Below are 26,113 nucleotides of genomic sequence, written 5' to 3'. Positions count from 1 at the left end.
AATTACTTCATATGATATCAGTCCCACCCACCGGAAATGCAGGCTGTCCCTCCTGTTCCCTGTATTCTCCTACTGATTAGTTCAGAATTCCATAAAGTGCATTCAGTCAACACACATGAAACCGCTTTAGGTTCTATATTGGTGTTGTCAGTACTGGTAAAGATTTATTTATCCCTCTTTAAAAATCTGAAAGCAACTGGAAATGTCTCAACTACTGTATCACATTGTTGTGTTTTGCCCTTTTAATTGCAGAGAAGCCTGCTGTCTTCATGAAGTCCTTGGATGATGTTTTTGGTGAGGAGCGGGGTGTGATTAAATTGGAATGCGAAGTCTCTAAAGAGAAGGTCAAACCAGTGTGGAAGAAGGACGGTGTTGTGCTCACTTCTGGCAACAAGTATGAGCTGGTACAGTCTGGGAAGACCCTATATCCCCTTATCCATGACCTCGAGAAGTCAGATGCAGGTTTCTATACCTGTGATATTGTCCGTGATGTTGCCAAATCAAAGGTCGGCGTTCAGGTTAAGTACTGTGGAAAGTAAAGGAGTGCTGAAAGCACATTCAGTGTGGTCACTATGTCTTACACCTATTCCCCCGTGAGCCTTAATAGTTTCTACAATAGAAGTGTATTACTGCAATTTAGCGCAGTGATGTCTGGAAAATTCCCATTGCTTTTGATGTGAATGTATCTCATTTTGCCATGAAAATCACCAAACACATCAAGAATGTCCTGGAAATATTTCCTTTCTAAACATCCCTAAAATGGAGAAATGGTTTGAACACCAGTAGGGGTAGGATGGTAACAAATTAGCTAATAGAAACATTTAATTTCTTGTCGTAGGCAAAACCCTTTTTCTCACGCAGCATCCTAGAGTTGTCCTCTCTGTTAGGTTGTTCCCTCTGTAGCTCATTGAATCTTCATTGTGCTCCATGGACTGAGCTGCTCTAATTGTAGTTCTTCCAGAGCAAAGACAAGAGATTCATGTCTCTTTTTTTTTTATAGCTTTCTGGTAATTCTGAGTGGAGAATGTCTTAGAGAATACATCAGTAAGGAATGCAGCCATGTTCTGCAAATCCTAAGTTAAAACACCAGTACTGCTACTCATGTCAGTCACAAATGCCTTTTCTCCATATAAACCTCATACTAACGTATCTCTTACCTTCCAGAGCTGAATAGTGGCATTACCAAACGGCTGAAAACCACTGAAATCCAGGAGGGAGAAGATTGTACTTTTGAATGCATTCTGTCCCATGAAAGCATTGATGAGTTCAACTGGACACTGAATGGAAGCAGAGTGAAAAATGGTGGGCGATTTAAAGCTTCTAACGTGAGTCGGAAATATACTCTCATTATCAAAAGTGTGACTCCTACTGATGCTGGGGAAGTCGTTTTTATTGCCCGTGGTCTAACCTCCAAAGCCTCTCTGTCTGTGAAAGGTAATGAGATGGGAGAGATTCTGGGGTCTGATTCCTTCAACTGTCTTCTGATAAGATTGTCATGAGAGCTAACTCATAATATGGTTAAAGTGAATAGCAACCTTCTACTTAAACCTCGAAGCACTGAGAATTTCTCTTAAAAATAAGTAAAAGGACAAAACATTTTACACAAATGTGAGAACTACCCAAAGCACTGGGGTAGTGTTGGAAATGGGCATCTCACTACAGCTTGTTCCATTAACAGTAAATCAGAAATGATCTGTTGAGGGAACTGTGGGAGCAAATATCCTCTAAGTATAAGCTGAAGGGATGGCCTTCACATCATCTAGCTGTACAACAAATTCCTATCTAGAACATGTGCATCTGAGAGCATCATCTGAGGCTCCCAGTGTGATCAGTGGAGAGAAGAGAGAGGCAGTTTTCAGACATGGTTCATCATCCTCAATTGGGTAGATTTAAGAGAGAATAAATGCTGCCTGGAATTCTATTGTCTGTACTTTGCAGATTACTGCTGGCTGTAGGATGGCGTCTGTTGCAAGTGCCTCTCTAACTTATCTCCAGCATGTAGATGCATGTATTTTGAGAGAGGCATCCTACCCTAAGTGTATGTTACTCAAAAAGCAATGTTTTCTTCCAGGAAAACCTACTGAGGTTTCAAAACAGCTGGAGGATAAGACAGCAGCAGCAGGGCAGGACATCAGCCTGAGCTGTGAGCTGTCAAAGCCGGATTTGAACATCAGGTGGTACAAGGATGGCAAAGCAATCAGAAAAAGCCAGAAGTACGACTTGCAGCAGGAGGGAAGTGGGGCCATTCTGATCATCCATGACTCTACTGCCAAGGACAGTGGGGAGTACCCCTGTGAGACAGAGGACTCCATAACAAAAGCCAGGGTCACTGTGCAAGGTGAGTTGAAAAGCACACTGGGGATGGCATGTAGAGAAGTCGAGGTAAATATCTGCAGCCTGTGGGTGATGTTTTTCTCTTCTGTTTCCTTGAGCAGGATCAATTCTTAGTTTTCAGAAAATACGATGGATTAAAATCTTTTCCTTAAAATAATCTGGAAACCGAATGATTCTCCAGTGTGATGTGGATCTGGGCAGCCTGGTCTGGTGGTTGGTGGCCCCTTGACAGGGGGTTTAAAACTAGATACTCTTTGAGGTCCTTTCCTACTCAGGCCACTCTATGATTCTGTGATCATTCTATGGTTCTATGATCTTGGTTGTTAGTGAGCCAAGAAAAGATGGCAATCTGAATTAGTCTATATTGAATATGTGTAATCAAAACTATATGCAGTTTATCAGATGAGATCCTACCAGCGCATGTATAATGGTATTGAACTTTCCAGATATCTACTGGAATTATCAAACCTATGTAAATGGGTGGACTCTGTGGACTTCTTAGATTCTTTGCATCTCTATGTGATGTTCTAGAAGTGAGGGCAAAGGAGATTCAGGACACCTCTGTATGCTTGAGACTTGTTCGGGTAACAAATCCCTTTGTCCCACACCCTCATCCCCCTCTTTTCCTTCCACAAAAACCTAATTACTTTATCAAGGAACTTTCAGATCTGAAAACTGAAGAAAGTGGAACTACAATTTTTTCATTTCAGTGCGAGAAATGCTCATACACCGTCATATGGAGGAAAGGCATTGCTGAGCTCAGGCCTGGCAGGAAATACGAGATGGCACAGAAAGGACGAGACCTGCAGCTGAGCATAAGAAATCTGGAGAAAAGTGACAGTGACGTGTACACCTGTGACATTGGTGATGCCCAGTCCAGAGCCAAGCTGGTTGTACAAGGTATGTGTGAGAGCCATATGACTGCGCATCCTGTTTCTCCACTCCCAAGACATTATCCTGGTAGAATTTGTACATTTATGGCAGGTCTTTGGGGCTGCAGCTGTCTGGCCTGAATAGCGGTTCACAAGCCATGCACAGAGCGAGCTGCACGGAAAGGGAAAGAACTACCAACTAGAGCAGTGCCATTGAGAACTTTATGTATCATTTAAAAACCAAAAATGCTGATGTACGGTGAGGCTGGTGACCCAGAAATCAGTGTGAACTTTCTATCTCTGACCTTTCTAAGTTAAAAATAGTTCTCTAAAGTTCTAGGCAAAAATTCCCTGATGCAGCATTCTGTGTAGTTGTCACGGTTTAAACAAAAATTTACCTGTGTTCGTGACAGGGGGGCCACAGGCAAGCGAGGTGCTAGAAGGAGCTGAACCTCAGTCCCAGCTACTTCAGAAGCAGCCCAAACCCCCTCATACACGGCTACGATCTCCTTCTCAGTTTAAGCATAGCGCTCCTCAGACCCTTTATATGCTCGACTCCAAAATCCCAGGGGTCGGCCTTGGGTCTCTCCTGAAGCTCTTTGCCACAAACTCCAAGTGGGACCTTTTTCTCCAGCAGCAGTGTAGATTATGTTTTTCACATCCTGTCCCGTCCGTACTGGCCCCAAGGCCACGGCATGGGCTATCTCTTGTTTTATCTGCTCAAAAGCCTGCTGCTGCTTAGGACCCCATGAGAAATTATTCTTCTTCCACGTTACCTGATAGAGGGGGCTCACTATGTGGCTGTAGTTTGGGACATGCATTCTCCAAAAGCCCACTACTCCCAGGAAAGATTGGGTCTCTGTCTTGTTGGTGGGCAGAGACATAGCAGTGATTTTGTCAGTCACATCTGCTGGGATGTGTCGATGCCCATCTTGCCGTTTTACACCTAAAAACTGGATTTCCTGGGCAGGCCCCTTCACCTTGCTGCGCTTAATGGGAAAACCAGCTTGCAAAAGAATTTGGATTATCTGTTTTCCTTTCTTGAAAACCTCTGCTGCTGTATGGCCCCACACGACAATATCATCAATATACTGCAAGTGTTCGGGAGCATTACCCTGTTCCAAGACAGCTTGGATCAACCAATGGAAATGGTTGGGCTGTGCTTCCACCCTTGAGGTAAACAGTTCCAGGTATACTGAACAGCTCTCCAGGTAAAAGCAAACTGTGACCTACATTTTGCAGCCAATGGGATGGAAAAGTAGGCATTAGCAATGTCAATGATGGCAAACCACCTTGCTTCTTTTGACTCCAGTTCATACTGGAGTTCTATCATGTCTGGTACAGCAGCACTCAATGGAGGTGTGAATTCATTCAGGCCACGGTAATCCAGCGTCAGCCTCCATTCTCCATTGGCTTTACGCACTGGCCATATGGGGCTGTTAAAAGGCGAGTGAGTTTTGCTAATCAATCCCTGATTCTCTAATTGGCGAATTAGCTTGTGAATGAGGAGCAATGAGTCCCTATTGGTGCGGAACTGCTGTCTTGTACCACTTTGGTGGCAATTGGTACCACTTGGTCTTTTACCTGGAGCAACCCCACAGCAGAAGGATCATCTGACAGACCAGGTAAAGCTGACAGCTGCTTAACACAGTTTGTGTTAACAGCAGCTATCCCAAAGGCCCATCGATAGCCCTTGGGATCCTTAAAATATCTCATCCTAAGGTCATCAATACCCAAAATACATGGAGCCTCTGGACCAGTCACAGTAGGGTGTTTTTGCCAGTTTTTACCATTGAGGCTTATTTCGGCCTCCAACATAGTCAATTCTTGGGAACCCCCAGTCACTCCATGGATCTATATTGGTTGTGTCCCTTGGTGACTTGAGGGCATTAGGGTGCATTGTGCGCCAGTGTCCACCAAGGCTTTATATTTCTGTGGTTGAGATGTGCCAGGCCACCTAATCCACACAGCCCAGTATACTCTATTGTCCCTTTCCCCGCCCAGGCTGTAGTCAGGGCCCCTCTATTGGTTACCTCGATGGCTTGCAGCAACTGGAACTTCCCCCCTTTTGGGGCATGTAGCCCTGTCTTTCATGTCTCATGTCCAGTTCCACATGTTGTTTGAAGCACCATCTTAGAGGCAGCCTTTATTTCTCCAGCCCACCACTCTCTTGTACCACGAGAGCTCTCCTGCTTCTCGCTGTGATGTGACACCAAATGGAAGGCCCTGCAGAAGTCTGGGTAGGTGATGTCAGTTGCTGTTCCTTTCCCCAACTGGTGCTGGGAAAAGCAGGGAATGGGACTGGGAGACATCCCGGCGGTGGGATCCTGCCTAAGCAGAACTGAATGGCTGTTCTGATCCATGTATTTTAACCTGAGTGAATCTGACACTAATGAGGGAGGTGAGGGACCTGTGGGAAGAAAATGTATGTGCCGCAGTTTGTGGTGCAAGGTGTTCTAGGAGCTGCTGGTAACAGTGCCCAGAAGTCTTCCTTTTTTGACGGGGAGAGGATTAACAAGGTTATTTTAATGAATCTATTTCCTTTCTGTTCATCTTTCATACTACCTCTCAAAAAACTGTCTGTGGATTCTGTCATAGTTTTGTGCTGTTGCTGTCAATATACTACATCATAACATCATGTGCAGTATGAATCATTAATTGAGGGTATAAATAGTGGAATCATGTACAAAGGAAAAAGGGTTAAAGAGAAAGTAAATTTATGTGTGGATTCTATGCATTCTCAAGTAGTAGTTCTTTCTAAAGAGAATTCGTGTGCACTCTGTGCTTTCATCTGCACAAAGGATCTTGTAATCATCTCTGTCTGTGTTTCTTTTAGAGCCAGAGATGGAGCAGAGAGGAACACAGACTTGGGTGGATCTTCATTCAGGAGCAGGGACATGTCATGCTCATCTGAGGTGTCTGGCTGACAGCAAGAGCAGAGAGGTAAGTTTCATAGGGTCGCATGCCCATTTTATTTTTTTTTTCATTCATGATGCATAGAGGCGTTCCCCAGACAAAGTGAGCATTTCTCAACTGGACTTTCTAGAAATGAGCTAGGCAGTGAAAATGGGTTTGAAGCATTCCTAAGAGCCCTGCAAGAGAATGCTGAGAGTTAATCTGGCACCCTCCTTTGGAAACGTCCGTTGTCTGTCAGCTCTTCAGCTGTGCCCTAACACCTCCCATTGCGCTGCCACACCAGGATAGAATTCCAAGCCCACACTGAGTCCTGGAATGTTGTGGTGCCGTGTTGGAATCAGATGTGACCACGTGGTCTTGGCTCCCCGCCTTGTGGGGGGTCATGGTGGACCAGGCTGTTGGCCGTTGGTGATGTCATAAGCGTCTGGAATGAGGGGAGGAGCGGTGCGTTCTGTGTTCCTTTGTGGGTGAGCTAGTGGTCGGAGTGGTTGCTTGATTTGTTGTTCTTGTGCGTTTAGTGTCGTTAGTGCCGTTTGGCAGTTGGTGTTGGCAGTTGGTGTTGGCAGTTGGTGTTGGCAGTTGGCGTTGGCAGTTGGCGTTGGCAGTTGGCGTTGGCAGTTGGCGTTGGCAGTTGGCGTTGGCAGTTGGCGTTGGCAGTTGGCGTTGGCAGTTGGCGTTGGCAGTTGGCGTTGGCAGTTGGCGTTGGCAGTTGGCGTTGGCAGTTGGCGTTGGCAGTTGGCGTTGGCAGTTGGCGTTGGCAGTTGGCGTTGGCAGTTGGCGTTGGCAGTTGGCGTTGGCAGTTGGCGTTGGCAGTTGGCGTTGGCAGTTGGCGTTGGCAGTTGGCGTTGGCAGTTGGCGTTGGCAGTTGGCGTTGGCAGTTGGCGTTGGCAGTTGGCGTTGGCAGTTGGCGTTGGCAGTTGGCGTTGGCAGTTGGCGTTGGCAGTTGGCGTTGGCAGTTGGCGTTGGCAGTTGGCGTTGGCAGTTGGCGTTGGCAGTTGGCGTTGGCAGTTGGCGTTGGCAGTTGGCAGTTGGCAGTTGGCAGTTGGCAGTTGGTGTCTTTATTGCCTTTTTCTTCTCACCGTCGTGCGCAGCAGCTTGTAGGTAAGCTGAGCTGGCGTGGGATGGATGGGTGGGCAGTGAGGTGTTGAGAACTGCTGGCTGTCGGAGCTCACAGCACCGTATTGCTTACTCTTGACCATCAGACATAATTTTCCCTTGGTACACACGTTCCAAAGGGGGTATCCGTAAAGTTGGCACCTGTCCCGTGCTTCTTCCATTGTCTTTGCTCAGTAGTGGAAGCATTGTAAAGTTGCTGGGCGGACAGGCATCACGTAGCCTGAGACTCAGCATGTCTTGCAGCAAGTGGATGGGACGGTTGTGCTGTGTGTGTTATTCCATGGATGTCTTAGCCCTGCTCACTGACCTGCTCTTTCTCTCTCCTCTCCTCACCCTCCGCCCACTGCCTCGGTGCAGCTTTTGCTCTCATTCCATCCGAGCAAAGCGACAACTGCTGCAGATAGCTTGAGGTGATCTCACTGCCAGGTACGTGCCATGATTTGTCCCCCCACATGGTTTTGCCACATGGTATGTGAATGTAGTTCTGAAGAAGTCTGTCCATACTGTGCTGTGTGAATAGAGAAAACAGAAGTGTGTTTCTGCTCTGTTCCAGCTCTTCACACTTGCTGTTATGGGTGCTGCGTGCAGTGAGATCAGCCGTGAGCCTGAGGTGGCGGCGACGGAGGTACAGTATGAAGCTCTGGCCGGTCTTTGTTCCCTGTGTTGAACCATTAGAAGGAGCTGCAGATGTACTCTCCTGCAGGAAAGAATGGGCCAAAAAGGGCCTGGCCAGCTGTCTGCGCCAGTGCCATTGCTGATGAGTCTGGGTAGAGAGAGATGCATCTTTGCATGGCCTGGCAATGCACACCAGGAAGGGAAATAACTGTGATGAGACGTGCAGCTCCTTCTGAAGTGCTCCTGATAAGGATAGAGCGCATTTGCTGCAGCTTTCTTTGCAGATGTGCTCCTCACCTTGAAATCCTCCTGGTTTGTCCTCAGCTCCTGACCACGGCCTGTGCTCTGTTTTGCAGGCTGATAACATGCGGAAGCCGCAGCTGGTGTGTGCTATGTCATCTTTAAACGTACCAGCGATTGCGGCAGCCCATGTTATTAGGAGCCACGTCGCCCAGGGGCCGGATGAGCTCTCTCTGGAGGTAAGCAGTTCCAGGCGTTCCTTGTTGTTGTGCACAGAGAGTAGTATAGAGTGTGAACGCCTCGGGAATACTCTCATATTTTGTGTCGTAGAAGAAGGCTTTTGTTTTAGCTGTGCTGAAGCTGGGATTGATGTTTCAATCTTTTGCAGGTTGGAGACATCGTGTGCATTGTTGATATGCCACCAAAGGAGATGAGCCCCTGGTGGAGAGGCAAGCGTGGCTTTGAGGTAGGCACACATTTTTGACTAGAGAGCACAGCTTCAGTAGTGTCTAGAATCTCCGGTTGGAGCTGCTCTGCCTGCACAGGATGGCTTCTGGATGCAAACAGTTGCCCTGTGTCGGTGTCAGAGGACCTTCCCTTTGGCTCTGGGCTTGGGCTAATGCCCAACTGACTTTTTGTTCTTATTACAGGTTGGTTTTTTCCCTGGTGAGTGCGTGGAACTCATCAGGGGAAAACTGCCCGAGTCCATCCTACATTCATTGCCAAAGCCAGGTGCGTATTTTACATTTGACAATGCGGGTTAGTAAAATGGGGTCTGAAGGTGGCTTTCAGGGGGTTCATTAATGCCCGAGTTGAGCAAGCTTAGAAAGAGAACTGCATTAAGCTCCTTGGGCACCTCCAGGGATGGGGAAAATCCGTTCTTGTGTGTCCTTGTTGGGAACATGCTTTCTGTTGTTACGTGTTCTGTTGAATGCGTTGCACTTGGCCTCATCCAACCGAGCCAAGCCTGAAATGAACTTGTTTCTTTGTTTTGTTGCACAGAGCCAAAGAAACGGGGCAAGTTCATCTCCTGCCTTCGTTGCCCGTTGAAGGCCCGCCCCAGGAGAGCGAAGCAGCCGGAGCCTCCAACATTCTCGGGATCCATGTCCCTGCTTGACATCGTTGAGAGGTATTTAGCCAACAGGACTTGAGGACTGAGCTGTAGGAATGGAAGCATCCTTTGCTGTTTGAAACAGAGGGCTTTTCTAAGCTGTGTTTCAGCAGAAACCAGGCATTGACAGGAACAGGCAACTATTGGCAAGGGTTCGGTGCAGCTCTTCCCTCACCCTGCACCATGACTGACAGCATGCTCTGTTTTCTCTGCAGAATGAGTTCTCCCAGTAAGAGGGCAGAGTCAGCAGCTTGCAGTTGGCGTTCCTGCTTCTGCCTGGGCAAACCTTCCCCTGTGGCCAAACGCCAACTGCAGAGCAGTGCCAGGGAGCCCTCTGAAGCAGAAGTCTTGGTCCTGGCAGGTAAGCATGCAAATCCAGCTTTCAAAACACTGCTTGTCAGCAACACAGGTAGAATTCATGCTTTCAGTGGGCTTGTACATCCTTCTGGCATTCAAGCCTGTGCCTGACATCTTCAGTTGACTCCTGTCTTTCCCAAATGAGTCTCTTGTCAACACAAGAGCTGGACCTGCACGAGGATCACTTTCAAGGCAGTGACACTGTTGCTAGAAGCCTATTTGCTTCTGCCCACCATCACTGCATAGCCAAATGTCAAGAACCTGTTTCATGATTCATCTTGTGAAACTTTGACACTAACTGCTGTGCATCTACTCCTTCCTAGGTGACCCGAGCCCTTGTATATCTCCAAGACGCCGGGCATGTTACGATGCAGCTTCCTGTGATTCCATCAATGAAGAACTGTTACTAAGCACAGGATGCTGCAGTTCAGATGAAAGCCTTCCGTATAACATCAGTTATAAAGAGAAGAATGCCATCATCGTTGAAGCTCTCGTTCATCCCATACCTGCTGAAGCTGCTGACCTGAGCCTGCCAGACTCCTCAGGCACCAGCCTGAACCGAGTGCCTTTCGAGGACAGCCCAGCCCAAGCACAGCACGAGTGCCCCGACAGCAGCACAACCATGCAGGCTCAGGTCAGCATTACAGAGGAGAAGCCAAACATCTTGGAGGGGGAGGTAGAATCAGGCCAAGAGTCCCAGGCTCCGGGCAACAGCACGACTTCTGAGACACTCTCGTCAGACAACAGAGAATGAGTCCCATCTTTCCTCCAGACCTCACACCCCCTCCTTTTTCCTATTGAATAAAGGCACGCTCGTGCTCAATCAACGCCTTGACTGAATTCTGAGTTTTCATTCGCAGAGATTGGGATGAGTACAAGAAACAGCAAGACAGCTCAGCTTGCAACGCTCTGGCTGTGGGGTGCGTGCAGGGACACTGTAACCATACAGGGAAAGGCTTCCACTGCTTCCTCAAGCTGTAGTCCAGCCCTGCTACTGCTCTGTGGCACAAAGCCCTGAGGGATGTTCCATATTGTTAACCTAAGTGAAGCCAGCTTCATGCACTGTGTTTTGTTGTTGCTGGGTGAGAGGGGGATGCACGTTGGTGAGAAGATGAGCATTGCTGGATCTGCCACGAGTGTCCCTTCTGCCTCTAAGAATATGTCCTAAGTAGGATGTGAACACTGCTGGCACTTCCTCATTGCACGTGCTTGGAGGATCTTCAGTTCTTGCACATTCAGGATGTCTGTCAGTGACTACGAGGAAATTCTCAAGTACTAGGAATTCCATGAAACAGTTGGAACGGGTAAGTGTCATCTTTGTACAGAAACAGCACGCCTAACAGTCTGTCTCACCACTCTAGAATTAATCTGAGAATAGATTAACAGCTCTTGTCAGTTCTCTAAGTCAGGTTTCATTTGTATAAATTTGAAATTCGTTTTTTAAACCAGTTGGAAATTGTAATATTATATTAGAGAAGAATTCACACTCAACTTTAAGCATCTGTGTTTTGATTTGTAGGTGGTTTTGCAAACGTAAATCTTATGCGGCATCTTCTTACTGGTGAAAAAGTTGCACTAAAAATCATGGAGCAAGTTACTGTAGGGGTAAGCCAAAAGGCATTTAAATATGAGAATATCTTCTGTTGGAGTTGTGGAGTTCTCAAGAACACGGGGGCAGGTGGGATGGTACATACGAATGCAGCCTACTGGTCCCATTGCCTTTTGAAAGATGCTGTAGAGCTGGAAAAAGTTTAACAGAGCACCACAAATCTTCTTCCTCGTTGTTCAGAGGGCAGTATTCTCTGGCTGTAAAATGGAGGAAGTTATTACGTTATTACATTACATTACATTATTGTTACATTATTACAGCAACTTTACCAAAATGCCAATGAAAATGCTGAATGTTTTACTTTTCATTTTTCACAGCTCTGTTTCAGAATTTCTATGGGAGTGATGTCAGTCATTGCTGAGTTGATGTTGAATTGTGTACTGTCCTGTATGTGCTTGTTATGTTTCACAGCAGTCAGATGTGGTACCTGGTATGTCACAGTAGTTAGCAATCTCATCGCTTGCTTTTATGGTCTCTTAAGGATGACTTGCCTCATGCTAAAACAGAAATTGATGCCATGAAGAACTGAAGTCATCAACATGTTTGCCCATTGGATCACGTAAGAGAGACACCAAAGAAATATTTATAGTCATAGAGGTAAGAAATAGTTTCTGCTTTCTGTGCTGTCATTGTTACTTACCTTTCTCTGATACTCTCTAAATGCATTTTCAGATAACCTTATCTTACAGGGAAGCTGTTTGATTGCATTGTTTCTAAGGACCGCCTTTTGGAAGAGGAAGCTCCAGTCTTTTTTTGACAGACTGTTTCAGCAATTGCTTATGTTCACAGTCAGGGTTATGCCTAGAGACCTCAAACCAGTGAGCCTGAACTGTAGTCAGTCTTCCATAAATAATAATGAATGTGTTTTTATTTTTCTGTTGGGAGAGAAAGTTACAGTACTCCACTCCATTCCAGTGGATTGCAGGAGAGAACTTAAGGCGGGAGAAGTAACACAAAGTAGAACTAATGGGTTGATTGAATTGATAGAATTATTTACTGAGATAAAGGATAATAGTTATGATGAATGCAAAAGCAATTGCTCACCACCTACCAATCAGTGTCCAGTTAGCCTCCTAGTAGTGGAAGAGATTGACATGAAGTTCTACCCCCTTCAAAACTCCTTCCACAATATGTCATATAGTATGGAATATCCTTTGGCCAGTTTAAGTCAGCTGTCCTAGTTCTGTTCCTTCTCACTTCCTTGGGCTCTCAGCTGAGATTGACTGTGGCTCTGTACAACGCTGCCTGGCAGCAACTGTAAGCATCACTGCGCTATCTCCATTGTTTCTCTAGAATGAAAACGTAGTATTAAATCAGACACTGAAGAAAATAATTCAGTTCCAGCTGAAACTCAGAGAATAACTTGTGCTTAGGATTCTTTCCCTACAGGAAATGTTAGATAATTATTGCTATTTGGTACTGTGTTGTGTAGCTGAGCTGGATTTTGTTATCCTTGAAGAAGTATCTTCCTCTGAAAGGGGAGTAAAACATGATGCTCCTAATGAGCAGAGCAGAGACACAGATCTGATCTGAGTGTTGGTTTCACATTTTTGTGATGCTCTTTGCTGCAGTTTGTATCTAGAGAGAAGCCCTTGTGGTGTCAGTCTGTTGTGTAACCTGCTCTAGTTTTGTGCCTCAAGGAAGAGTGATCCTTTAAACAAATGGTGGCTGTACAGAGGGTATGGGGTGAGATGCATTCCTCTGGCCCCATCCAATGGATTTTCTGTCACTGAAGTCTTGAAGCACAGGTTAGGTACTGGAAGGCTTGAATATTTCCTCACCAATAGGTTAGAGCTTGGCATTTTGTAAGCTGCTGGTATCTCGGAGTAAAGCAAATCATTACAGCACGAGCATTTTCCTAGGCATCTTATGAAATCCCTCTATCTAAGGCTACTGGAAGGCACTCTGAACAAAGATCATTCTCCCCAGCTTCTCTTCTCTGAGTGGGAGCTTCAGCCCCCTGCACAGGCTGGAGGTCATCCCCAGAACTTGCTTCAGGTTGTTATCCTTCCTGGCCAAAAACCAGATACAGTATTGTAGATGTGGTCCAGTGAGTGTTGAAGCAGGAATGACTTGTCGTGGTCTGGTTGTGCTGCTTTTTAATGCAGCTGATGATCGTGTTGTACTTCTTTTCTGTCAGAGCACACTGCTGGCTTGCATTCAGCCTGTGGTCTCTCACCACTTGTCCTCCTAGTTCCATACAGTTCGGTCTGTTCATTAAAATGTTTCAGTAAGTTGGTCTGGTCCTACGAAGTTGTATGACTGCAGTAAGCAATGTACATGGTGCGCTGTGAGTACTGCACACATTCCTCTTGGCAGCTTGTGGAACAGACATTGTGCATTGTTTGGATTGTGTAAGCATTCCTGTTGGTCTCTTGTGATGCTTACCTTCTTAGAGCACCTTTCCATGTTTGGCTCTACATATTTTGGTACCTTACTTGTTCTGTTTGGCTTAGCAGGGAAGGTCTTCTTCTGAAGCATCCTCAGTCTTGGTCTGGGCAGCATACTTAGAAATGACATGGACGTTACATGAGTGGGTGATCAAAGGGGGAAAGATCTCACCTTTCTGATCTGTTTCCTTTTAGAAGACAGTCCTGGAGAGGATTTGCTTTCCTTGTTTCCTGGAGACTTGGATTCTTAGATGGTTTTGACTGCAGCTATTTCTGATGTTAATTCCTTTTTCTGTACTTTAGTAGCAAAGTACACGTGGAGTGCTTTGGAATTGTCTGAAGTTGCCAGGTTGCGTGTGATCACATATGTAACGTGGAGTTATGTGTGGTGCCAGTGATAATTCAGTGTGATGAAATTGAAGGCTTTCAGTAGAATTGCAGCCCTAATAGAAACAATGACTTGAACTCTGGAATTTTGTGTAAAATCATTAGCTAGCTTGTGGTCCGGGTCTTCAAACCAAAGGCTATGAGGTGCTGCTCTTGTTGACACAGGCTGTGAAAGATGACTTGAGCTCTAAGAGTAATTTCCCTTCTGCTCTTGATATGAACGTCAAATCCAAAATTACAGTATTAAGAACATAATATAAAAGTTTTTGCTGCTGGCTTGTGGACCTGCATTAGCTCTTAGCCATAGTTTGGAACTTGCAAAGCAATCTTATTTAGATTTTAGTGATGAAATCTTTTGATGAAATCTTTCTTTTAATTCTGCAAAAGAATCTCAATGGCACATTTCTTTTCAGTCTGAAAAGGCTCTGACATAATGAAGATGTGCCAGACTGCAGCCATGTGCCAGATGTGTTTGGATCCATGGAATTTTCTGATGTAGCTTCAGTGTTTGAAGAATCTCCGCTTGATCTAAATACTCAGAGAACAAAGCAGGTGTGTAAAGATGTAGTGCTAGTTTCTTACAGAAAAAATATAGCACTTAATCCAGAAATTTACTTCTCATTGTATATAGTGCTTACTCCATACTTCAGTATCTAGTAAACCTTGACCGAAGTAAGATACAGATTGAGCAAAGTATGTTAAGCATAAATTTTGGTGCCTTCTACCTGTAGGCCATGGTTCATTTTACAAGAACCCTAACTCCAGTGTTTGGTTTGCACAGAAATAGCAAGCAAGGGAACAAGTAAAGGAGTCAGTGAGGATTTTAAAACGCAATGGAAAGTGATAAGGCACAGTTGATAAGATTTTGGAGTTAGGTTGGATGTACACAGAGCTTTAAAGAGGAAGAATCTTCAGGAATAGTCAGCATGGATTGACCAAGGGCAAATTGTACTTGACCCACCATTGCTAGGTGAGCTTCTGCTTTAAAGCATCAAGCTGCATAAAGAAGGCAGTTTTAAAAGCAAGCTTACCAATTCGTTTTTAACCAGTGATTTTTTCAGGAAGGAAAGCTTATAGATGCTGTTTGCTAATGGAAGATGGAGAGAGGAAAAGCAAGAGAAAGGCATGATGTGTGCATAGCCACCACATCCCATCTGCAGCGTTCTCCCCCTCTGCAAACGAGGAGCAGCTCATCAAGCTTGGCCTGGGCCATGGAAAGGGAGCATGCTAACATCTGGGCCAACCCAAACGAGTTAGTTCTGCAGGTTGGTTGTTTTCTGCTGTTTGTCTCACGTCCTGTTGCTCAGCGGTAGATTTGTTCATGTTCAGTGCCAACAGGAAACACCCAACAGGTGGGGTTTGCGGAGAAAGAGGTCCTGCAGGTCTTGTGTGACACCCATGGAACCGTAGCGAGGCTGCATGTGTGTAAAACACCAGGAATCAACAGAGGTGTGAAGGTGAGCTGTGGGCTGCAGTACCACAGGAAGGGATGTGTGTGCTCTGGGTTTGGATGCTTCTGTGTGTTTTAAGTGACTGAGATACCACTGCTTAGTCTGTTTGAGTGTATAGAAGAAGTGTAACATCCATTCTGATGGAGTATTGTGAACGGAGCCCTGTGGGTTTGAGACCTGCCTTTAAGCTTGTGGGCATCATCCAGGAGTTGGGGATGGGGCAAGGGAAGTTGGGGTGAGGGATGAAGCGTAGGAACAGAAACTTCTTTGGTCCATATTAACTCCTCCCTTTTTTGATTAGGAATCGATGTGGGTTTCTTTTATAAAGAAACAGACTCATTGTGAAGCCTGTGAATGAATTGATTCACGCCTGCTGATTGGTGCTGTTCTCTACAAGGAGCTTCAGTGGAAATGGACACTTCTGGTCCACTGTCTGGCCCCCTCCTATGTGCTCAGATCAGCCAAGTTGTCAAGGCCTGGCTCTTGGTTGGTGAGTTGTGCCAAGGTCAGAGAGTTGGATTTTCTGGGCTTTGAGACACGTCTTCAAGATGCACATTGTGTTATTTCTGATGTGTTGACCTGTTGAGGTCCAGCCCCAAATGAGGATTCAAGTACTACCACAGCAGGAATGGTTTAGATTGGAACTGGAATGCAGAAGGTTGGAGTCAGCAGGAGCAGGGAATCGATCATCCCCCTGTACTTGGCACTGGTGAGTCCTCACCTTGAGTTCTGTGTTCAGTTCTTGGCCCCTCACTGCAAGAAGGACACCGAAATCCTGGGATATGTCCAAAGAAGAACACTGAAGGTGTGAGGTGTCTAGAGCACAAGTCTTTTAGCAAGCACTATCTTAGAGGCAGCCTTGATTTCTCCAGCTCCAAGCTTTGTGCCACAAGAGCTCTCCTGCTTCTAACTGTGATGTGAGACCGTATGGAAGGCTCTGCAGAAGTCCTTCCTTTTCTTGACTGTATTTTGTGTGGCTTTGGACTTGTTTTCATCTTCCTCAAAGCCCTCTGCCCAATTCTGTGTCCTTCTCTGCAGCCATGAATTCAATATGGAGCAGGTTCCTGAGCTCAGCGTCCAAGACATTCACAGCGTGAGCTCCCTGTGTAAGATGTATTTCAGGGAGCTCCTGAACCCTCTGCTGACCGAGCAGCTGTATGCCAGGATCTCTATAAGCTCAGGGCAATGTCTTGGAAATGACACGTACCAGTTCCGTGGCCATCCTGGTTAGTGGTTGTAGCAGTGCCCCAGCTCTGAGGTCTTCTTTCTGTTAGCCCCATGAGTCACGTCTTTGCCACATCCTGCCTCTCACTGATGGCACTTGTGGTGGTGCCAGGAGGTGCTTATTTAAGCTATTCACAATGGTTGTGAGAATTCCTTTTCCTTTGCTGTTCTCCTGCTATTGGTAGAATGGGGTTAATAGCAAAGTGGACTTGGAGACGAATGCCTGCTGCGAGGAGCTGCACTGTGCAATCAGGCTGTAAAGCTGCCCAGTGCTTGCACCGCTTGGCCTTGATGGCACGGGCTGTGTGTATAATCAGGAGGGGTGTTAACTCTTTGAAAGGGCCGATAATATCAGTTCAAGAGGAAATGGTTTTATGTTGAAAGAGGGAAGATTAACGTTGGATGTTAGGGGAAAGTTCTTTACTAGGAGAGTGCTGAGGTCCTGGAACAGGCTGCCCAGGGACGTTGTGGATCCCCCATCCGTAGAGGTGTCCAAGGCCAGGTTAGATGTGGCCCTGGACAGCCTGGTCTAGTAAATGTGGAAGATAGGTGGCCCTGCCAGGCAGGGGGAGTGGAGCTTCATTATCCTTGAGGTCCCTTCCAACCCGGGTCATTCTGTGTTTCTGTGTTCCCCAGATGCCTCTTGGAAGGCATCAAGTCTGCCTCAGTGCTGACCACCAGTGCACTGTCCCCATGGGACTTAATAAGACACTTGATTTCTCTGGCAGGGATCTGCTCGGTGATAAACATGCATGCTAAGAACTTAGCGATAGTGTGGGCTCCAAACCTCTTAAGGTAAACTTCTTTTTCCATTTCAACACGATGCTTAGTTCTGCTGTCCCCCAACCCAGGTGCACAATTTCTAGATGACAGTTTCTACTCACTTGTTTAGCTGGGACTGCTGTGTCTCTGATCATCCAGGAGAATTAGTGGCATCACATCAGTGGCATCGCTGTTTGCCCACTGCGGAAGTCTCCAGAGCCCAGCTTGACAGTTTTTGGCTACAGAAATTCAGACTTGGGGAAGTGACCTCGGGGAAATGACTTGTAAGATCTGCCTTTTCTTCAGATCCCAGCAGAGCCAATCTTCCTGCGCATGAAAAGCTGCTTGCATGGAGCTGCAGATACAGTCAGCTGTTGTGGAATTACTCATCAGCCACACAGATGTCATCTTCTGCTCCAAATCCACACCAGCCATGGGAGAGGGAGTAGGTGAGCATCTTCCTCCATTAGCTTGATCTTGATCTGACAGCTTCATCCAATCCAGGGCTTCTCCAAGACCTTTGAAAATTCTATTACTGTTGAGGAGACAGCAGGCTTCTGGGCTTAGATTAGAATATGGTGCCCCATTCCTGGATCCTTAGTGTGTCCAAACACAAACCTTACATGGAGAAAACCATCACTGCTGTTAAGATTTTTTGCAAGCAGTTGAAGCTTGATTGAAATGTGGCAGCAAAGCTTTCTGAAATCCCAGACCCCTAGTTTTTCTAGGATTTTTGTTTGCCTGTTTTTGATACAGTGAGCTGCTCTTAATTGTGGCTGTGTCCTTTGCCACGAGCATACCTCTGAGCACACGGTTATTTTGAGCTCCTCTTCTTCCAGTGTCTCGGATAAGCAAGTCTGAGAGAAATGCAGAACTGGGATGGCTGTGCTGCTGCTTCCTCCTCCATCTCACCTGTGGTTTTCCCTTGCAGGGCACAGTTCTCTGCCTGGGCCCAAGTCTGTGTGGGTGTCTCCATCCACAAAGCTGCTCACACTGCAGGAGGCACAGGCTGAGAGGAGAGGCCAGAGCAGCTCTCCTGTTGCAACACGGAGCAGCAAGATACAAGTGGAGGAAGGGCCTGCAGCTGTACTGAGGAACTTCAACGCAATCATTGATTTTCCATCTGAAAGGTAAAGAAAGAGGAATTCCCTTTCCAGCCCCTATCATCATTGTTCAGGTGATTTCTATTGGTTTATTTTTTGTCCATTATATCTCCAAGCACTCAACTAAAAAACAGTTGCACTATGGGCTCAGTTCAGCCACACAAGGTGCCTTTCCTTCCTGGTTGGGCAGGCAGTCACAAGATGCAGAAAGCCACGCTGGTGTCTATCCTGGCCTGTGCTGCCTGTACCTGGAAACACTGGGGTTTTCCAGATTTCAGGGCCACGCACCTGAAACCAATTGCGCTTCTCCTGTAAGCAGAGCTGTTGGTCGGACTTGCTGGCACTAGAAATTAAAGATGGCAGTGAGCTGAGGCCAAGGAGGTGTTAACGTAAGAGTCAGAGATGCTTTTGAGCTTCCCTTATGGCTGCACCATTTTCTCAGAAAGCAGTTACGCCTGCCAGCTCCTGTCCTGCTGCTGAGCCTTTGCTCACATGCTCCGCATCTTGCTTGACACGGTTGAGAGGAATGTAGCCAGCAGGACTTGAGGGCTGAGCTGTAGGAATGGAAGCATCCTCTGCTGTTTGAAACAGAGCGCGTTTCTAAGCTGTGTTTCAGCAGTAAGCAGGCAGTGCCAGGAGTAGGGAACTGCTGGCAAGGGCTCGGTGCAGCTCTTCCCTCACCCTGCACCACGACTGCTCTGTTTTCTCTGCAGACCATGTTCTCCCGGCAAGAGGAAGGAATCACCTGCTGGCAGTTGGTGTTCCTGTTTCTGCCTGCGCAAACGATCCCATATGGCCAAACACCAATTGCAGAGCAGTGCCAGGGAGCCTTCCAAAGCAGAACGCGTGGTCCTGGCAGGTAAGGGTGCAAATCCAGCTTTCAAAGCACTGCTTGTCAGCAACATGGGTAGAATTCATGCTTTCAGTGGGCTTGTACCTCCTTCTGGCGTTCAAGCCCATACCTGACATCTTCAGCTGACCCCTGTTTTCCCAAAGGATGAAAAAGGCTTTCTCTGAAGCCTTTGCCTCCATGGGCAGAGGAAGTTGGATGCTAACCCCTGTGTATCCACTCCTTCCTAGGTGAATCGAGCTCTTGTGAACCCAGAAGAGCCAGGTCAAGTGCTGATTGCTCAGAGAGTGCTTCCATCAACAGCGACCTCATGGGAAGCACAAGTTGCTGCAATTCAAATGAGAGCCTCCCGTGTGCCAGCAGCGACGGAGAGCAGGAGGTCATTGTTCAGGCACTCATTTCTCCCAGCTCTGCTGAAGGGGCTGATCTGAGCCTGCCAGAAAACACAGTCACCAGCCTGGACTGTGGCCTGGTGCCTTTGCAGAGCAGCCCAGACCAAACACAACCCGAGTGCCCCAACAGTGGCACCTCCAAGCAGGACGAAGTCACTGTCACTGAGGAGCAGCCGAGCCTCTTGGAGGGGGACTTGGAGTCAGGCCTCCAGTCCCAGGCACCCAGCAGCAGCACGAGCTCCGAGCCACTCTCTCCTCAACAGCAAAGGATGAGTCCTGTCTTTCCAAGTGACTAAAGGCACGCTCATGCTCAGTCAACGGGATGGGGTGTTGGAAGAAGAAATGCTTAGAAGAGAAAATTTCCAGTGTTCATTTTAAAATATGGCATTTTTAAAAAGAGAAGAAGATAGAATAAGCAGATGTTGACAGATAAAGGGCACCTCATCAAATTTTGGGAAAGTCCATCTTGAGGAAACTTGGATAAGAGCAGAAAATAACTGTTTATGGATATACCCAATCACTAAAAATACCACCCTGAGTGCCAGCTCATGGCCCCAGACCCTTTTCTTCATTTCAAGAGCTGTCATCACAGAGGGCATCTTCCTGAGCTGGAGACCCTGAAGTAAAAGAATCCTTGGTCCTCAGTTAGTCCATGTAACTGATTTGCCTCGGAGCTGTGAACGTCACAGTGCACTGCTGAAAAACTGGCAGAGTTCCCCTGGAAACCCTGATTTGAATTCAGCAAAGTTCATCAAATCCAACAAGATTCAGAGGAAATGTTACAGGAACAACGAGTTGATATTTTCTCTGAAACTTCCTGGTAGGAGCACTAGAAATGTGGTCAGAAGTCTTTGTGGCATATGTAGGCCTCTTTTAAGAGATCAACATCACCTTTTGCAAAGCAGAAAGATGTGATGATTCATTCACATGAATACTGTGTCTGAACTCCACTTGTACCTGCCAAAGATCCTGCTACCTTCTCAGCTCAGTGAAGATTTGGCCTGCTGTCTGCCCTGAATTATGGTATGGTCTTACCAGATTTTCCGAGTGAAATAACACATGACCAAACACTGCTCCTACTTCAGAATATATCCTGAGTTCATCCCACCTAATACAGACAGAATCATCTTATGCTCTGTTATTAGAGTATGAGAGATGGTTTGCATTGTTGACTAAACATACTTTTAGCACCATAGAACCATAGAATATCCCAGTTTGGAAGGAACCCAAAAAGATCATCAAGTACAACTCCTGGATCCACACAGGACTACCCAAAAATCAGACCCTGTGTCTGAGAGCACTGTCCAAAATACTTCCTGAAATCTGGCAAGCTCAGTGCTGTGACTACTTAATCTGGGGAGGCTGTTCCAGGGCCTAATCACCCTAAATCTTACTTCTCTGATTCCTGAGAATTTCTTGGATGACCACGTTCCTATGTCATATGTATCCAGGTTAGATTGCATGAACCAAGCAGATCAATGTGATCTCATCCTCAACAATTTTGCATAAACCTAAAAGCAGTGAGTTTTGTAAATGGGAAAGAAACACAAAGCAGACGCAGTTCTTATTCAAACTATAAAATGTCTAGGTGTTTCATGGGAAAAATAAATTTATATTGAACATATTTATATGTAAATTTTATTGTACAATAGAAATAAAAGAACATTAAAAACAATGAGAAACGTGCTGTTGTTTTATTCGTCTTCACAATGATGATGAAGAAAATTAAGTACAGAAGGATTTGGCCCAATATTCACTGACTTGTGTTGTCCCAGATTAGACTTCTCTAAGTGTAAACTCAGAGACCGAAACTACTGTCTTGATGTTCAGATGTCCTTTGCCCAAACCAGTGGGGTTGCTCAGGTGTGTATAGGTCTGTGGGTATGTGTGCAAGGACGAGCATGCACATATATGTGTGTGCACAGGGGTGTGCAGAGTGTTGGAGCTGCACAAGGACATTGTGGTACCGGTGTGTGCGTGCACTTTGGGAGTGAAAGGAAGGGGTTACACATGTGTGTCTAATGTCTGGACTGTGGCAGCAAAGAGGCTGCAGTGTTGTTCTCTGTAGGAAGAGGCCAGTAGTTGCCCCATGTCAGACAGAAGTTCAAGTGCTGGCCAAAGCTGAGTCAAGGAGTGATGCTGCTGGCACTTCTGTGATAACTTTGTTAAGGAAGGTTCAAACCCCTGCATAGCATATGTGAGAGCTATGAGCAAGAATGATGTGAGACAAACAGCCCTGCAGTCACCAAGGTCAGTGAAGAAGGAGGAGAGGAGGCTTAGTGGACATGGTGGTGATGGACTGATGATTGGGCTGGATGATCTAAGTGGTCTTTTCCAGCTCTCATGATTCTATCATTCTGTGACAGGTGATGTTAGTTTTGTTGACAGGTTCAGCAAGGTGAACTGGGACCAGAGGTACATCCCAAAACCTTTGAGTTGCTGGACTGGAGATAATCTTCCCAAAATAACTAATGAAAATAGTAGAACCATAAAAGGAATTTCTTTATCACTACGAGAAAAAGGGAGGGATCCTTTGGCTAATGAAGGCCTGATTTGGCAAAGCCAGAGACAGTTTGCTTTGCACCACATTTATTTGACTTTCCAGAATGGTGTACTTACTTTCCAGGTATTTCTAAACAGTGATTTTTTATTTCCAAACATGGCTAACAGCAGGTTAAAAATTCTTTTCTTTGTTTCCTTTCTGCTAAGAATGAATGAATTTAATGTGGTCTTTTTCGTGCTTCCTTCTTTACGAAGGAGACAGCTGCTGCATCATGGCAAACAAACATTCAGATGGTTTGGAGAACAAGTCCTTACACAGACTACTGTGTACAGCAATAAAGGGCACACACAACAACATGCAAGACATTCATTCAGCCTCCAAACACTTCTCCCTGTTGACCAATTCAGAACATATTAAACCATTTAAGAAGGGCATTAAGCTTTAGAGTTGATGGGACGTTTTATACCTTGTACTTTTCTCCAACTCCCATAGTAAGCAAGGAAAAACAGAACAATAATAATAAAATCATATACAAAACAAACAAAGAAAGAAACATACAAGCAGAAAACGCTGACAGAAAAAGAATATACCTCGCAAGGTGTCAGGATCCTTTATATCTAATCCTCAAGGCAGAGGATGAAAGCTTTGTCTTTTCTAGGTAACTTGTGGCTAAGACTGGGAGCTGGGAGGACTTTATACTTTCCCTGACCCGGTGGTATGTAAACTAAATATAGAAGGTAGTCAAATAACTATAACATATGTAACATATATATTTATATATATGTATTTTTAAATCCCAGACCTTAAGCCTGAAGTTCCTTGAATGGCTGGAGCTTTTAAATAGTGTTTTGATAGAAATTCTCTCAGCTATCTAAGAGTGCAGCTGGTCAAATCCACAAGCAAGCACGAACGATAAGCTTCATTTATAAGAGCAAACACAGAAGAACAACATGGAGGGAATAGTTGTTAGTTTCTTGAGTGAACTAACCCAGACACCGTGTAGCCTCTACTATTGCTGTTCCTGAAGGAGAATCTGTTCCTCCCTTTATTTCTGAGCTTCACCCACCTCTACCACCTCTCACAAGAAGTGTGTTTTGGGGGAATATTCATATGGAGTCGAAAGGAGCTGGCTGTTCTATCCAATCAAGAATGGGAAGGCATATGACCTGTAGATTAGAAGATAATCCAAATATTTTACAAGAAATCTCTCCATTTATTTTAACAGCTCACTTGGAAGCTGTGGAAGAATTATCACCTATTTACAAACAAGACAGTGAGAGATAAAATTCCATTGTACAGTGAAATCCATGAGATAACAAAGACAGAAAGTCAGTAAGTCCATCTGCCACAGCAAGCAGCAAGCAAACCCCATCACTTTGGTTTTTGCCCGAAAATAAGAGTAAGGTTTGTATGTGTTGGAACAGAACAGCACTGAATGAACTGCAATGGAACCAAACTTTAAATTGCACACCTTGCTTCTGAAATTTGAGGAACTTGATGTGCAGAAGCAGCTCGTGAATGCTGAGTTTACAACAGCAAACCTGAAACTACTTTGAATGAGAGGGAAGAAGCAGAAGCTAATTGTGGCAGGGTGATTCTCTTCATTTAATGCTTCCATTTTCTGTTTTGCCAGGGTTCACTGGATTTCATTTAACGTGAGGTTCTTAATGACTATTATATGTATCCATTTAGAGTGTCATTTAGCCAAAGTCTTTCTGAAACAGACAGGCCTTCCTGTTCTGGACTGTGAACACCGTGTAAGTTTTGCCTCTTCTGCCTTTGCCTGGTCTCTCAGTGGGTTCAACTTCTTTATTCAGTCCTAACTAAGTTTGGCCTGTAGGAAATGGAGAATATTCTCATCTGCTAGAGAAAGATGGCTTTAGAAACTTGGGATGTTTCACGGCACTGAGAGACCCTCCTGCTGCCTGCTTATCTTCTGTGATTTTGCTTCTCATAGAATCATAGAATCACAAGGTTGGAAAGGACCTACAAGATCATCCAGTCCAACCGCCCTCCCATCGCCGTTGCTGCCACAACCACATCTCATAGCTCCTCATCCAGACACCCAGAGCGTATAGTAAAAAGGAAAGTGAGAAATTAAAATTTCCTCAGCAAAGCTTCAGTCATACCAATAGTGGAGGGTAAGACCAGCTCCCGTGGGGCTTCACAGTCAGATTAGTACAAAACTATTCTCAAAAAGGATGCCATCACCTCTTGTAGGCTGAGCTGCCATATCTGCGGCACCTGCTGTGATTCTGGTGGTGGACAGCTGATTGATTCAGAGATGGCTATTTGTGCCAAAGCATTATTTCCATTTCTATGACATGCAGAACAGAAAACAATCATGGCACTCATTGCCAACTTCTTTTTCATAGAGCAGTGCTTATCAGAGGACTTCACTTGTCTCTCCTTCCTGAGCCTTGTTTCATCTGTTCTGCTTGTGGCGGGGCTATGAAAAACTCATCTGATTGCTGTCCGCTTTTGGACTGATGCCCTATTGAGACAGGAGCTCACCTTCCTTTTCTAAAGTCCTGAAGCTTTAGAGATTCTTTTGGTAGCAATATGAATCAGTTTCTACAGATCGTTTTAGCTTTTGTACTGAGGAAGGATTCCACCACTCTGATAGTCAGCACGCCAGTTACTGTGATGTGCAGCTGAATTGGGCTTTCCTACCTCCTCGTGGTTTGCTGCTGTGCCCGTGCAGAGCTGCAGCTGGGTGGAGTGAGACGCTGTGGTTAGGCTGCTACATGTAGGAGGTGCTAGAATCTCTTTGTTTAAATTTATGATGTTTTGAGAACTTGTAATTGCATAATATTCTGTGCCTGCTATAGATGAAATAAAAGAATGGATTTCTTTTGTTTTTCCTGGAGGATGAGATGTATAAGCCAGGCAACCCATGTCCTGTGGCATGCTGAAAGAGGAAAGCATGCAGATTTCTACATATTTGTGTCTGCAACTTACAGCAGAGTGGTTTTGGTTATCAGATGTTAGTCTTAAAAACTGAGATTAAATCTGAGATATACGTTATGTCCCAACTGCTCTGCAGCTTTACTTATCTGAACAAACTTTTGTATTTGGCTTGATAACAAATGAGGCAAGAAAACGCCTTCCTGGCACTCTGAGATTCCTGCCTAGAGAGCTTTGCTTATGTTTGTTTTTTAAGGCCTGTGTGCTTGAGGTAGATTTAAACTATGTGACAATCTTGGGTGCTTTTTCCCTCTTAAAAAAAAACCTATTTCACACGCTTTTATAGCAAACTTGCAAATGTGACCTACATTTCCCCCAAAATTGGGCTGCAAATGAAAGGAACCAGGGAGTCTCTGAAGACTTTTATCAGTATTCCTCCTGCCTCCTTGTGCTGCGGATAGCAGGCTCATAACTGATTCTTGAACATGTGAGGCTGTCACATAAACCTGTTCTTTCAGAAGTATTTATGTTAAGAATGACTTTGCACACATCCCCTTAACACCCAGGTCCAACACTCTGGCTGTCAGTGTTCATTCTGAACAACCTAAGGAGGTTCTGCTTTCCTTTATGATAGGTTTTCTTTGCAATCATTTTCAGATTAATGCAGACATAAGTTATTAACTAGAATTTCTTCTATTGGTAAAATGTGCGAACCACGAGGGTATTAGTATTATTTGTTCTATTAAATGTGCTTTAACCACTGTCAGACTGTGCAAACAATAACATGAATCAGTCTCACGGTGTGACTGGAACAAGGCTTTGTTTGCAGAAAGAAGAAATGTGCCCTACTGCAGCCTGGTGTGAGGACGTGGGAGCACCTGATTCCTGGTTTCGTTGTCTGCTGGCGTCATTTTGAAGTGTAGTTTGACCACTGTGAACAGACAGCTCACTCTTGGCAGCTGGTGCCTCTAACA

The 26,113-nt window shown here is 45.5% G+C and overlaps 3 protein-coding genes and 1 long non-coding RNA gene across 15 annotated transcripts; all 4 read left to right on the top strand.

Moving 5' to 3' along the window:
- Nucleotides 1–2,074: 2,074 nt before the first annotated feature.
- Nucleotides 2,075–8,110, top strand: LOC146753184 (obscurin-like). Of its 3 annotated transcripts, none has more exons than XM_085530770.1 (5): nucleotides 2,075–2,338; nucleotides 3,045–3,234; nucleotides 6,043–6,149; nucleotides 7,596–7,664; nucleotides 7,792–8,110. In XM_085530770.1, the coding sequence occupies exons 2-4, from the start codon at nucleotides 3,117–3,119 to the stop codon at nucleotides 7,650–7,652; spliced, it is 282 nt and encodes a 93-aa protein (XP_085386896.1). In that variant the 5' UTR covers nucleotides 2,075–2,338; nucleotides 3,045–3,116; the 3' UTR covers nucleotides 7,653–7,664; nucleotides 7,792–8,110. The 3 variants fall into 3 exon arrangements, 2 of the variants coding, with proteins under 2 accessions (XP_085386896.1, XP_085386895.1); XM_085530769.1 differs by lacking the exon at nucleotides 2,075–2,338 and adding an exon at nucleotides 2,369–2,918; XR_014940140.1 differs by lacking the exons at nucleotides 2,075–2,338; nucleotides 3,045–3,234; nucleotides 6,043–6,149 and adding an exon at nucleotides 7,157–7,223.
- A 408-nt stretch (nucleotides 8,111–8,518) lies between these two features.
- Nucleotides 8,519–9,222, top strand: LOC146753183 (uncharacterized). The gene is made up of 2 exons (XR_014940138.1): nucleotides 8,519–8,825; nucleotides 9,096–9,222. It is a non-coding gene; the product is annotated as an uncharacterized LOC146753183 (long non-coding RNA).
- Nucleotides 9,223–9,268: 46 nt separating this feature from the next.
- LOC146753182 (rho GTPase-activating protein 32-like) lies at nucleotides 9,269–10,494 on the top strand. Its single transcript, XM_085530996.1, has 2 exons — nucleotides 9,269–9,565; nucleotides 9,885–10,494. The coding sequence occupies exons 1-2, from the start codon at nucleotides 9,388–9,390 to the stop codon at nucleotides 10,313–10,315; spliced, it is 609 nt and encodes a 202-aa protein (XP_085387122.1). The 5' UTR covers nucleotides 9,269–9,387; the 3' UTR covers nucleotides 10,316–10,494.
- Nucleotides 10,495–10,763: 269 nt separating this feature from the next.
- Nucleotides 10,764–21,404, top strand: LOC146753181 (rho GTPase-activating protein 32-like). Of its 10 annotated transcripts, none has more exons than XM_085530988.1 (10): nucleotides 10,764–10,865; nucleotides 11,081–11,166; nucleotides 11,652–11,767; nucleotides 14,361–14,499; nucleotides 15,009–15,404; nucleotides 15,700–16,107; nucleotides 17,474–17,833; nucleotides 18,316–18,514; nucleotides 19,201–19,346; nucleotides 19,568–21,404. In XM_085530988.1, exons 7-10 carry the CDS (start codon nucleotides 17,734–17,736, stop codon nucleotides 20,023–20,025), a joined length of 903 nt encoding a protein of 300 aa, XP_085387114.1. In that variant the 5' UTR covers nucleotides 10,764–10,865; nucleotides 11,081–11,166; nucleotides 11,652–11,767; nucleotides 14,361–14,499; nucleotides 15,009–15,404; nucleotides 15,700–16,107; nucleotides 17,474–17,733; the 3' UTR covers nucleotides 20,026–21,404. The 10 variants fall into 10 exon arrangements, with proteins under 10 accessions (XP_085387114.1, XP_085387113.1, XP_085387116.1 ...); XM_085530987.1 differs by having other exon boundaries at nucleotides 14,729–15,404; XM_085530990.1 differs by having other exon boundaries at nucleotides 14,361–14,917.
- Nucleotides 21,405–26,113: the final 4,709 nt, after the last annotated feature.

The sequence above is a fragment of the Coturnix japonica genome, unplaced genomic scaffold, assembly GCF_054131305.1.
Source record: "Coturnix japonica strain WE unplaced genomic scaffold, WE-NBRP24 Scf039, whole genome shotgun sequence".
NCBI lineage: Eukaryota > Metazoa > Chordata > Aves > Galliformes > Phasianidae > Coturnix > Coturnix japonica.
Note: the sequence above shows the minus strand (reverse complement) of the source record. Positions and strands in the feature narration are given on the sequence as shown.